Below are 13,876 nucleotides of genomic sequence, written 5' to 3'. Positions count from 1 at the left end.
ATTAGAGAGGAGGAAAGTTGGAAAAATCAGGGCCCAAGTAAGAATTCATAGTGATTAAATCTGTCTGAATCCCAATGAAGTTGTAACACATAAAATCAAACATAAAGTCATCATAGAACTTCAACTAGTTTTAACATAGCACGCACATACATAAAATGTTGGTTTCTATAATGTATCCCTGATGTTACAAAATTGGCAATAAAACACAATTTTACCAGAAATTTCAATGGAAAAAAAAACCACTGACCAATTGTATCCCAAGTCTCAAAAATATCAAAGAAATAGAATCCAGGTAGAGAAAATCCAAATATTAAAATCATTATTTGAGGAATGGCCCCTATAAATGCAGTCACTGAATATAAGAATTCAGAAAAAATTATGTAATTGAATTTACCAACTTTCTTAAAAGCACACCCAGCAAGTCTTTGCTTAAGATTCTTTCCATTCTTCCATCACATCTTCAGTCTCCTGTTCATCTGCACATTGAAAACAATAACCGAAATTGTTAGGCAATCAGAAATGTGTACATAGTTAAGAAAAATTATTCAACCTACAGAACAGTAAGTCATTTTACACATGAGACAACAGTCATTCTCATCTAATATTTGAACACTCACCACAAGCTGCATACAAAGTTTACAAGAAAAAACAAAAGAGAAGGTGCTCGCCTTCATTTAGCTTACAGCCAAGAGGGAACTTTCTAGGTTTTAAGAACTAGAATGGTTATGGATTTGGAGATGGCATCAACTTTCGTTGTTGCTTGCTTTGCATTATTTCCAGGAAGCAGGGTGAAAACAAAAGTAAATGAAACGTTCAGGGTGGATAAGAACTGATCATCTGCCATTTCTTCATTGTGAGAGAAAAGAAATGAGACACTAACAGAAAGGACATGGAAATACTCTCCCAACCTTAGTGAGAAGGTTACCAGAAAAGGCAGAAGTGGTAAGAGAACCAACTAAAAGAAGACAATAAAATTGAATCCAGAAACCAGAAAAACTGAAGCCCTCATCCACCACGGGTGGGAATGTAAAATGGTGCAGCCACTTTGGAAACCAATCCAGCAAGTCCTCAAAAAGTTACCACAGACCCAATAATTCTACTCCTACGTATATGCCAAAGGGAAATGAAAACATCCATCCACCCAAAAATCTGTAGGCCAGTTGTTTGGGGTTTTTTTTTTTTAAGATTTTATTCATTTGGGATGCCTGGGTGGCTCAGTCGGTTAAGCGTCTGCCTTCGGCTCAGGTCACAATCTCAGGGTCCTGGGATCAAGTCCCACATCTGGCTCCTTGCTCAGCGGGGAGCCTGCTTCTCCCTCTGCATGATGGAGATGCTTGTGCTCTCTCTCTCTCTGTTAAATAAATGAATAAAATCTTTTTTAATTTTAATTTTTTTTAAAGATTTTATTTGGGCGCCTGGGTGGCTCAGTTGGTTAAGCAACTGCCTTCAGCTCAGGTCATGATCCTGGAGTCCCGGGATCGAGTCCGCATCGGGCTCCCTGCTTGGCAGGGAGTCTGCTTCTCCCTCTGACCCTCCTCCTTCTCATGCTGTCTCTCATTCTCTCTCTCTCTCAAATAAATAAATAAAATCTTTAAAAAAAAAAAGATTTTATTTATTTACCAGAGCGTGAGCTCTGTTAAATAAATGAATAAAATCTTTTTTAATTTTTTAAAAAGATTTTATTTATTTACCAGAGAGAGCATGAGCGCACAAGCAGTGGGAGCAGCAGGCAGAGGGAGAAGCAGGCTCCCTGCTGAGCAAGGAGCCGGATGTGGGACTCGATCCGAGGACCCCGAGATCATGACCTGAGCCGAAGGCAGACGCTTAACTGACTGAGCCACTCAGGCTCCCTGTAGGCCAATTTTCATACCAGAATTACATACAACAGCTAAAAAGTAGAAATAACCCAAATGTCCACCCACTGATGAAAGGATAAAGAAAACTTGGTATAGCCATACAAGAGATTATCATTCAACATAAAAAAGAACAGAGTACGGATACCTGCTACAACATGGATGAACCCTGAAAATATTTTGCTAAGTGTAAGAAGCCAGACACAAAAGGCCACATATTGTTATGATTCCGTTTATATGAAATGTCCAAACTGGGAAAATTCATGGAGACAGAAAGCAGATTAGTGGTTGCCTAGGGCTGGGGGCGTTGGGGGAAAATGGGGAGTGACTACTAATGGGTATGGCGTTTGTTTGGGGGGTGAGGAAAATGTTGTCAGATCGAGAGTGGTGATGGATGCATAATTCTGTGACTATAAAAACCACTGAATTGTAAAGTACTATTGAATGGTGGCCAAAAAATGTTATGTCCACATTCTAATCCCTCGAACCTGTGAAAGTTACCTTACTTGGGAAAAGGGTCTTTGCAGATCGAACTGTTAAGGATTTTTTTTTTTTAAGATTTTATTTATTCATTTGAGAGAGAGAGAGACAGAAGCAGAGGAAGAGGGAGAAGCAGACTCCCCACTGAGCTGGGAGCCAGACATGGGACTTGATCCCAGGACCCTGGGATCATGACCTGAGCTGAAGGCAGACACTTAACTGTCTGAGCCACCCAGGTGCCCCATGAACTGTTAAGGATCTTGAGATGATCCTGGATTAATCCAGGTGGGCCGTAGGTTCAGTAACAAACGTCCTTCCAAGGGAAAAGCAGAGGCAGATTGGAGACACACACGGAGAAAAAGGCCACGTGAAAACAGAAGCGGAGATTGGCAGGATGTGGCCACAAGGCAAGAAAGCCAAAGAATGTCAAAAGCCTGAGACACTGGAAGAAGCAAAGAGGCACTTTTCCCTAGAGCCTCCAGGCAGAGTATGGCCTTGCTGACTCTTTGATTTCAGACCTCAGGCCTCCAAATCTTTGAGATAGTAAAAAATTCTGTTGTGATCATCTGTTGTGGCAACCATAGGAAATGAATACGGGTATATAAAATCTATGTCGATAATGCTGTTATTTTTAAAAATCAACCTAATCATTAAGGACAAATGATTTGGAGTTTCAGAGAGTGAAGTGAGAAATGTAGTGATAGTGTCCACACACGGATAAAAAATATTAAGCAGGGAGAAAGGTGGGATAGAGGAGAAGCAGACCTCAATATCCCACACATGAGATGAGGAATGATAAGAGTGGCCCAGGCCTTCCCAGGTACTATTTCTTCTATCTGGAGTGTTGTCCTTCTTGCCTACCCAGTAAATGACCCTCATCCTTGGAGGCTCAACTTGAATGTCACTTCCCCATCTCCCCAGTGTTCATCATTCCCTCTGTAGTGTGGCTGCAGATTTTGTCCCCAAGCTCTTACTACTCGTCTCGCCCCTGCTGTGATTATATGCTTAAGTGCCTGCCTTCATCAACAGACAATGAAATAATTCAGAGTTGTGATTGTGTCCTATTCCTTATATCCTAGAACAATGTCCTTAATGAATGAATACTGATGTCCAGAGCCAACCCCTAGAAATAGATTTAATTCATCTGGGATGGAACCAAGGCATTAGTCTGTTTTAAATCTCATCAAGTGATTCTAATATGTTGCCAATGTAAGAAGCATCGCCTAAGGGATGGACTTAGTATAGCTTAAAATGCCAGACAGATCTGAGGCAGATGCCAAGTAGAGAGATCTGAAAATCAAAAGTATACAGAGCACAGATGATCCCGTACCGGTTATATGTGTCTCCAAATAAATTATCAACCATGAAAGAGTTGAGAACTCAAGTTAGGGCATGCTTGTTCTTGGTGACTAAAGGGAAGGTTACCCAAAAGCAGGACAGGACAGATGTTTAGAGAGGTAAGACAATCTGGAGAAGGTAGTACCTTCATTAAAATGAAATTTAAGAAGAAAAAGTAGGAATTGAGCAGATGGAAAAGAAGATATCTTCTGACATTATTTTCACCACCACCATATAGATAATCCTAGAGTAGAGTAACTAGTAAACCGTCTAGTCCAGAGCTTCTCACACTTTAACAAGCGCACAAATCACCTGCTGGGGCATCTTGTTAAAATGCAGACTCTGAGACAGTGGGTCTGGAGCAGGGCCTGGAACTCTGCATTTCTAACAAGCTCCCAGGACTGCTGGTGCATAGATCTAGTCCATAGTTAGGATCTTAACTTTTTCATTTTACCCAATTTGAATGAAGCAATGGAATCACAAGTTCTTATTAACTGATAAAAGGATAATACAATTAAATACCAAACCTCTCCAACATGTTATTGTTGACACTACTAAACAAAATGATAAAGTGATATTTTATGAGTAGATGAAGAAAATAATCAGTGGCACATATTCACATGAAAAGCCCACCTCAAATCAAGAATGAAAGACAGCATGAAAGAAAATTAGTTGAAAGTAACTAAAAAAGATAAATTCATTGAGTATAAACTTACTAAAGTATTATATCAAAAGGTAATGAACCCCGGAAATTTCTCATATAGCAACTCTGATATTTTGATCAAATAAATTTTGGGGAGTTAAGTTACTAAGAGCATCTGAAAAGCAAAGAGTAGCCTTGAAAAAGGAATTTAACAAATAATAACTAGGAGGCCTGAAGGCACACACAGTTTGAGAGAAACAGAACTCCATCAAAGCAATGATGAGTTAAATATTTCCCTAAGAGCAAGCCAACATATTTTTTAATGGAAAAAAAAAAGTTAGCTAATAGAGTTACTTATTTTAGACTCTCAGTGCTCCACTACAAGCCAGAAAGCCAGTATTACCACAAAGAAAACTTTCTCAAAACAATCTAATGCCTTTGAAACTGTTCAGGTGGCCGGAGTAAGGACATACACTAACATACATATCCTTCAAAACTGCAACATCCTTCACAAAAGCCAATCCAACTACAACCGACTCAAGTTACGTTCAAAAGTTACCATCAATGGTGAATCCCTATATTGTACACCTGAAACTAATTTAACACTGTATGTGAACTATACTGGAATTAAAATAAAAATTAACAATAAATAAGTAGGAAGTTCCAATCAAATAAACTGTCTGGTGGGCAGGGTTTCAACATGAAGTATAATCAGACTACACAGTTGTCATTGTTGGTCAGCTTGTCTCTGAGGACCCCGATGGAATAACATAATTAGCTTTCTTACATCTATACTGAAATCTGTATTTCTCAAATATGTATAGCAAAATCTTGTAGCTTGCATTAATTTGAAAGACTGAATGCTCCATACCAGGGACTCTGATTGCAGGAAGTCAGGCTAGGGCCTTGGACACAGGTATAAAACAAGCAAGCAAAGAACTCCCCAGATGATCCTGATGCTCTGTGCTCTGTAACAGTGCTTCTCGAACCTCACAGTAAGTGTCATTGGGGGATCTTATTAAAGTGCAGACTATGAGTCAGTAGGTTTTCTAATAAGCCCCCACTAACTGGGCCACACTGGAAGCAGCAAAGGCTTATAACATGGGATGGAAATCATATGGCTCCAAAGTGCCAGGCACATGAAGTACAGAGGGGCAGATGGGGGTCCTGTGCCTCTGGAGGTACATGCCCCTTCCAAAGGGAATGTCTGCTACTCAGCTCTCCTCACTGGTGGAAGGACCTGCTGATTTGTCAGAAAAGTCAGAAGTCCAGGCTTTTATGGGAAATCTCCTGATTAAATGTCAAATACAGAAGTCCCTCTTAACCACAAGGAATATGTTCCAAGACCCTCAGTGGATGCCTAAGACCCCATATATACTACGTACCAAACCCCATATATACTACGATTCTTCCTATACATACATACCTCTGACAACGTTTAATTTATAAATTAGACGCAGTAAAAGATTAAAAACAATACGAATAAAATACAACATTAACTTACCATAATAAAAGTTATGTGAACATGGTCTCTCTCAAAATGTCTTCTACTGTACTCATGTGATGATGTGAGGTAATAAAACACTTAAGTGATGGGATGAAGGCGAATGACAAAGGCATTGTGACATAGTGTTAGCCTACTATTAACCTTCTGACAACAGGCCAGAAGGAGAGTCACCTGCTTCGGTAAGGCTGCTGACCACAGGTGGCTGAAAGCGCAGATAAGGAGGGACTACTACTATCCCATGTAAGCCGACCAAGTCCAGTCACAGACATAACCATTTTATGTGGGCTTTCTCGTTTGGTCCTTATTGAAGTATTAAAATCATCTGATCTTACAGAGAAGGACACCAAGGTGTAGAGGAGAGAGATTAAATAATTTGCCGAAGATCACTGCTAATAACAGAGCAAGGGCTCAAAGCCGGATCTGCCTCACCCAGAGCCCAACGCCCCCAACCACTAGACCAGCTCCTGCAGGTGGGTGAGCGCACCCAACCTCTCCCTGCTCCTCCAGGTTCTAGTCTGGGGTCCTGCTACTTACCCAGACTACTGCAAGCTTTAAGTAATTAATTGCCCTCTGGGTTTTTGTTCTCAGTTTCAATTTACAGTGACCAATCATCCCAGTTTGCCAGAGACTAAGGGATTCCAAGGACAAGAAACAGTCGGTGGTGAAATCAGGACACTCCTGAGCCAACCACGACAGTTAGTAGCCCTAGTTTTCATTTAAGGTTGTTATTTTTAGAACAAAAGTATCTGACTCATTCATTATAGAAATTTTTAAAAGCACCATTCATTATATGGGTCCCATGGGAAATTCCACTTTGTTTCCCTTGAAGAGTTAGTAGAGTTCTGACCCCTTTCTTTACTACGGCCTTGGTGTCCCTTTTTACCCTATTCTACTACTGTTGCTTTTGTTATTCGTATTTTCCTCTTTACTATATGAACTTCTGTTAATAAGTAGCTCAAATGCTTAGTGGGAAAAAGAATACCATACATGCAGAGATGCCTTTTTGTTGGGATTCTCTAGAAAGCAATTCGACATAAGATAACTTGATTAAATACTAGACTAACCACAGACCCGAAGGGCTTTCTCTCTGAAGTACCAGCGTACTCAGGCGTGTCTCGGAGGTGACGTGGTGGCAAAGAATGCTTACTCCCCGCTCTCCTCACACTTGAACGTGGAGAAACTTACAGTGGGGAAGCATCCCGCCTCGCTCCATCCCGCTCCACGGTCCGCCAGGGAGAAGAGCCAAGTCCTTGATCAGTGAGTTTGGGGGAAGAAATGGCATGTTCGGCTCAGCTCCTTCCTCCACGGCCTTCAGTATGCACCCCCGCCTGGCCACAGGTGCTCCGTGGCTCCTGATGCTAGTGGCCCCACGTGGACAGGTCTCCACAGGTGAGGCTTGAGGCTTTTCACCTCCGCCAGTGACTGCGTGTGTCAGTTCACTCGGAGGACGCAACATTCGGAAGACCATTCAGCTGCCTACCCAGGTCACAACAACCCCCTACGTTTCATTAGCAATGAAGCCAACCTCCTTGCTCTGCATTCCTCAAAAACTCCCATCTTTAAATGGGTTCCGATCTGGGTAGGGAAGAGAAGACACTATTTACCAATCCCCTAAAGCCCCAACAGTGAGTAAGTACAACACTGAATTTATTGGACCTTTTTTTTTTTAAGATTTTATTTATTTATTTATTTATTTGAGAGAGAGCACAAGCGGGGGGTGGGGGGGAGGCAGAGGGAGAAGCAGACTCTCCACTGAGTAGGGAGCCCAACTCAGGGCTCGATCCTGGGACCCCCTCGATCCCAAAGGCAGATGCTTCACCGCTAACCACTCAGGCGTCCCTGAATTTACTGGACCTTTTATGCAGAAAGTTAAGTATCAGAAGTTGCCGCTAAGCCTAAAGCACAAACAAGAAAAATGGAACTTTTAATACAGCTGTGAGACAGATCCTTATCTTTCAATACCACAATTTAAATTGGCCCTCAATGTCATTCAGCTGGGTTCTCTTTTTGAAGTTTTATCTGACTCTGCCTTTTAGAAGAATTTTAATACTTGTAACAGACCTCAGTTCCTCAAGAAAAAGAAAAGAATATATCAATAATATTTGCTATTGAAAGAGAAAATAATAACTGGTTTTTCTTAATTCGTTCCTGTCTATAGAAATCTACTCTGAATCACGTTCACATGTAACTGTTTCCTACGAAAGACCTGAATATAACGTATCAGCTGAACATACTGCAACTCCTCATTCAAGTCACATCTGTAAAGAGCTTTGTGCCAAGAAAGCTGGCTTGGCATTCAGTTTTGGTGTTCACTTTCGTAGAGAGCACATAATTACAATTTAGTATTTATTTTTTTAAATTTTTTTATTTATTTGACACAGAGAGAGAGAGAGAGGGAACACAAGCAGGGGGAGTAGGAGAGGGAGAAGCAGGCTTCCCGTTGAGCAGGGAGCCCGATGTGGGGCTCGATCCCAGGACCCTGAGATCATGACCTGAGCCGAAGGCAGATGCTTAACGACTGAACTACCCAGGCGCCCCACAATTTAGTATTTAGAATAAAATTGATTAGCAAAGTATTTTACTTGTAAACACTGAGGTTAGTAAAACTAAAAACTCCAACCTCCGATATGCTAACATGCACTCAAAATGATCATGTAGAACCTATTCCTTAAAGTTTGTTATATAATAAACAGAAAATAAAATATGGGTCACATATTCACCTCTATGCCATCTTAACCCTCCATACTCACAGGGGTTGTTATAATCATACATTAGGATTATCTGGTGCCTTCAGAGGCACGTTCTATGAAGTTATAGGTAAGCCACCACAGCTTCTTTCCATCAAGTCACATTAAGTTCTAGTTCATTCCATCTTGTCATGTTCTACTCAGAGACAGATATACATCAGTGTGACTCAAGGTCACACAGAAGTAAAGTCATATTTTAGCGAAGTACTATTCTAAACCCCCTTCCACACAGACTCCATGGGAATGAGATCGCTTATGCAACAATCATCCCACCCAATTTAGTAAGTTTGCTTACAGTAGACAAAGAGGAGATGCAGATACTTTCTCTAATAAAAAACCCTTTATCCAAATAGAAAATACACCATGATCTTAGAGCAGAACAAAGTTTTCATAGTTTATTTATTAAATGAAGATCCTTAGTGGGGGAAGGTGGAACGCACCCATTTAATTGAATTGCATGTTGTAAAAATGAACTCTCTGCTGGATACAAATGTCATAGCTTATAGAATTTCATAAAAAAAGAGAAAAGTTCCAAATCTTTATATAGCATGTGAGGCTTGCATAATTCTTAAGCAATACCACCTGCTTTCATTCATAATGTGAGGAATAAATGTGAACCACATTTTCAGCATATTATTCTAAAACTGGGCAATTTAAATTTTCATTTCTTAAGCAGGCACTTGGTTTCAGGCTGCACTTTGGACATTAAAGGAGATGTAACAATAAATCAAAAGATAGGATCTTTGTCCTCAAAAAAATTACACAATTTTAAGGAAGAGAAGGTGTGTGTGTGTGCCTAATAACTTCAAGACAGTGTGTGTGAAATGACCTGATAGGGGACCAATGTTCTTGGACATTTAGAGGAGAAATCAAACTTCTTAAAAAGGGAAGAAGGGAAGGTTACATTCAGAGAGGATGGTGTTGGGATCTAACTGCCATTGAAGGGGTACCTGAACATTCTTCAGAAGAAAAGAGTAGGGCCTATCCAGGGGCAGAGAAAAGCCCTGGAAATCCCGAGACCAGATTAGCCATAGCCTGAATAACATGTAGAGGATTAGTTAGAGACTGATTAGGAAGAGATGGAAGTCAGTGGAGGCCTTGACCAGCAAGGGAAAGAAATTGGATTATATTCAGTAGGCAGTGGAGAGCTACAGAAGTTTTCTGAGCTGCGAAGTGTGGTTATCCAAACTGGACATTGGAGGGATTCGTTTGGTGGTGGTCAACAATGGCTTGAGGAGGGGGGAAGCCAGAGGTGGGGAGGACCGGTCCGAGGGTCATCACAGTGTCCAGCTGAGGCAGCAGGAAGAGCAAGGAAGGGATGGGCATGGGAGACACCGCGGGAACAGAACAAACAACACTGAAGCTCAAGGTGGGGAGCAAAAGAGAGAGGAGATTCAATGATGACTCAAATTTTGAGCCCGGGTAATGGGGGAAACAGAAAGGAAAGAGGAAAATCTGAGTTAAAAGGAAAGATGAGGAAATCACTTTAAGGCCATAACCACATGGAGTTGTCTGGCAGGAGTGAGAAATATGAAACTGAGGAGTTAGTTCGGAATTAGTAGAGTCTAGATTTAATAGGTAGACTGGAGATAATAATAGTTGATATAGATTTAATAGACAATATATAAAGTAATCAATAGATTAATCAACAGAGACATCTACATTAGAGGAAAAGTTGAGTCTATTTAGACTTCTAACATAGATAAATAATTGAATATTTGTTTATGTCAAAAACTGTCGATAATATTTATAACCTGTACCATTGTACCACTGTAAAGTGCAACACTAGATCAAGCCAAAATACCTGGGGATATACAAGTAGCTGGGACAGGAAGTTTTTATAGAGGCGAATAAAACCACTAAGAAAATGTATTTCACATTTTACAAATTCATTCCCTGGAATAAATTGCCATCACTGAAATTCGGAAGTTAAAAGACTAAGCAAATCTATTTAAATTATTTGCCTCTGTTCAAACCAATTTGTCTTTTATTCTGAAATCATCACTGTTTTCTGTATAACCACCAAGAATATGTATTCATTACCATTACAAATAATGTATCTCATAAGAGTACGAATCTCAGCCTTGGTCTCACACAAATACGGATACATGTTACGTTGCAAGCTATTGAAACCATCTGTGATTTACAAACATAACTCCCATCCTGCTCTACCTGAAACTATAACATCTTTATACTGAGATGCGGAGTAATAATTATTCACCAATATACACATTCTCCAAGCCTTACCCGTTTCTGGTTTCTCTGGAGGGCTGACTTTCAGATGTTGGTCTTCAGATGAAAGGCTCACATTGATGCCATACAGTGGATCATCCAAGAAAGAGGGCCTTTTCAGTCTTCCAATGCCAAGAGTCTTTGACATAAAGTAGTCTTTTGTGTCAGTAATAATCTCGTCCTCGGAAAATTGGAGGCATTTCAAATTCTCTGCTTCAATGACAAGAGCCTGGGACATGTAATGCCCAGTCAAGGCTTTGCTGAGATAGTAGCCTGTACTTGTTTCACATTCCGCATTCTCGGGTATATCTGCATCTTTAACCTCTGTGCTTTCGACCTTTGTTTCTAATCCATTTAGGAGCTCAGAGAGGATAGATTTGGAAAGATGAGGGACCTCAGGTGTTATATCCTCAATGTCTTCCTTTTCTCTTTCTGAAGGAAGTCTATTCACGGACTTTTGTTTGAGTGTGCATTCATCCAGAAGACACCTTAACTGTTCCTCAGAGAGAACTGATGTTGAATCTAACTGATGAAACAAACCAAATGCTTTAGTCAATTGACTGAGTACACACATTTATTTTTGATAAGCTTCCAGTAATGCAATATAAATGCAAGTGCCAGGAAATCCCTTACACAAGACACCCAAATAGTAAAATCATTCATTTTAAAGGATCCAGAATTTCAGGAGAAATGCACAGCATCCCTAGAGAATAGCTTTAGAATCTATCATACCTACTAAAGTCCAGGGGAAATTCCTTCAATACTGATGGAAATAAATTACTGCATCAAATTAACCACTAACTCTCTCTCTACATGTAGAAGTCACTTGAAATGGAGATTTTAGAACAGCACCTTCAATTTTATAAGTTTGGGGACATCAAGCAGGGAAGTAGGCAAACAGCCCATTGATAAACAGCTAGAAATCCTGCCATAATCTCCAGTAGGTGTTTCTCTGTTTTCCACCACTCCTCAGTGTGAACCCCCATCACCACCAATTTCTTAAAAATCTGGGGAAAAAAAAAAAAACAAACAACACCTCAGGCAAGCAAGTCAGCCCATACCTGGCCCTGGGGATTTACCACTCCTATGTCTGTCTACAACTTTCAGTGGACAATATGACTAAAGACAGAAAAGGAAGGGCAAAGAGGTGGTACATCCTGAGACGTGTAGTTGCTTCAAAACTACAGGTCTAGACAGAGGCCAGGGGCATTCCAATAACAGTGCATTCTGGGAGGAGGATTTGATCACAGACATTTAATCTCTGCTTGTAAAGGCTATCAGGGCTGAGCATTTCAACCAAGATCTTAAGGATTCAGAAGCATTGTTTTCTTCCAGTGAATGTTCTCAGGAAATAAAATAAATCAAATGAAAGTATAGAGCTATGTTCCACAAGAATTCAACTGAATAGCATGCCCCTTGAATTGCATCAATCTCAAAAGGAACCGAATTAAAATATATTGAAAAACACTGAAAATAATTTCTCTTTCTCTAAAGAATCAGTGCCATTCTTGATTTATATAGTGGATTATTTAGGAAAACACTAATCCTCTTTATAGGGGCGTGCATTATCTAAGAACAAAAAATCCCCATAAGAAAACCTAATCATGAATTGCAATGGCCTTAATTTCTACTTCAGTAAAGTAAAACAACGCTGTTGCCCTACTTAGTAGGACCCAGTTAGAATTCACCAAATATTCTGCATGTATAAAGTATCAGGGAGGGAAGGTGTTATTGGAACCAGTATAGTTAATTCTCTATTATTGTGTAATGCTTCGAATGAAGCTAACAAAAAATAGTATGTAAAAGAAATTTTTAAAATATATTTTGTTTTAAAATTATATTTAACTTCCATATATTAAAAACTAGTTTTCATAGTGGCAAGCACCATTATGAGTTTGAGAGTAACAAGAAATTAGAAATATATTCTTAATAATTATCTAGGATTCAAAATTTAGGTAATTCACCCTAAGGTTAATATACATGTCAAAAAATAGGAGTTGAATTACATATTAGCAAATCCTACTTTTAATCACCAGACATTTCAGGCATCCAGATGTGGTACTTTATCCATTATTAGGAGAATTCCCTTCAGAAACCTAATCAACTAGAAAATGAAGGCAGTCCTTGTATGGTAGTAGATATTTTCAAATAGCAGATACTTTCAAAATCTGCTTATATAAAACTGTTATATAAAATTGCTTATAATGAGTAGACAATTCCCTGAGATTTAGAAAGGGCCCACTGAGTGTCATCTTCATAAAACATGCTCACCAAAGGCTTATCATATGAAATTTCCAGACCCTAGAAAAAAAATTACTTCATACTGGAGAAGGAGGATGAAAGATTATGCAGAGAGATCTGGGGGAGGGGGCAGAGAGGAAGAGGAGGTGGAAGACTGGTAGATTATCTGGTACATTTGACCACTTCCACAAATAATATTGATAAAATAGATGCTTGGTAGTTCTGATAATCTATTTGGCTAGATGCACAGAAAATTAAGTAAAAGGAAAAACAAAGCAATTATGGACTCTGGGGAAAACAAAAAGCTATATGAAAAGAAAGGAGAGTAGTGTTTCAGATAGGTAACACAGAAAAATAAGCAAAAGAAAATAAGATAATTATTACCTTTAGGACAGAGTAAAAAGTTCTACAAGAAAGGATAATTATTAACTTTAGGACATAATAAAAGTTGTACAAGAAAGGATACCATAGGGGGCGCCTGGGTGGGTCAGTCAGTTGAGCATCCAACTCTTGCTTTTGGCTTGGTATCAGTTCATGATTTCAGGGTTGTAGGATCAAGCCCTGTGTTGGGCTCAAGCACTGGGTGTGGAGCTTGCTTGAAATTCTCTGTCTCTCTCCCTCTCCCTCTGCCCCACCCCCCAACCCTCTCTAAGAAATTAAAAAATGATACCATAGAATTCTACTTGCTTTTGCTGTAAATAATGTTTACATGGTCATCATAATATATATAGCGATGATGGAGGTAACCAAAAATTATGATTTGACTATTTCGGAGAAATAAGAGGAGAGAGAAGGGATGTTTAGAATTAAAGTTAAAGTTAAATCCATTACAGGA

The 13,876-nt window shown here is 39.6% G+C and overlaps 1 protein-coding gene across 3 annotated transcripts in view; it reads right to left on the bottom strand.

Annotated features, from left to right (window-relative positions):
• Positions 1-354: 354 nt before the first annotated feature.
• FSIP1 (fibrous sheath interacting protein 1) overlaps positions 355-13,876 on the bottom strand; it is a 192,855-nt gene continuing 179,333 nt past the window's right edge. For all 3 annotated transcript variants that reach the window (XM_078053389.1, XM_078053390.1, XM_078053391.1), the window contains 2 exons: positions 10,816-11,326; positions 355-476 (listed from right to left, as the gene is read on the bottom strand). In XM_078053389.1, coding sequence (XP_077909515.1) covers positions 430-476; positions 10,816-11,326 — 558 coding nt within the window. In that variant the 3' untranslated portion in view covers positions 355-429. The remainder of the gene's footprint in view (positions 477-10,815; positions 11,327-13,876) is intronic.

The sequence above is a fragment of the Halichoerus grypus genome, chromosome 8 (assembly GCF_964656455.1).
Source record: "Halichoerus grypus chromosome 8, mHalGry1.hap1.1, whole genome shotgun sequence".
NCBI lineage: Eukaryota > Metazoa > Chordata > Mammalia > Carnivora > Phocidae > Halichoerus > Halichoerus grypus.
Note: the sequence above shows the minus strand (reverse complement) of the source record. Positions and strands in the feature narration are given on the sequence as shown.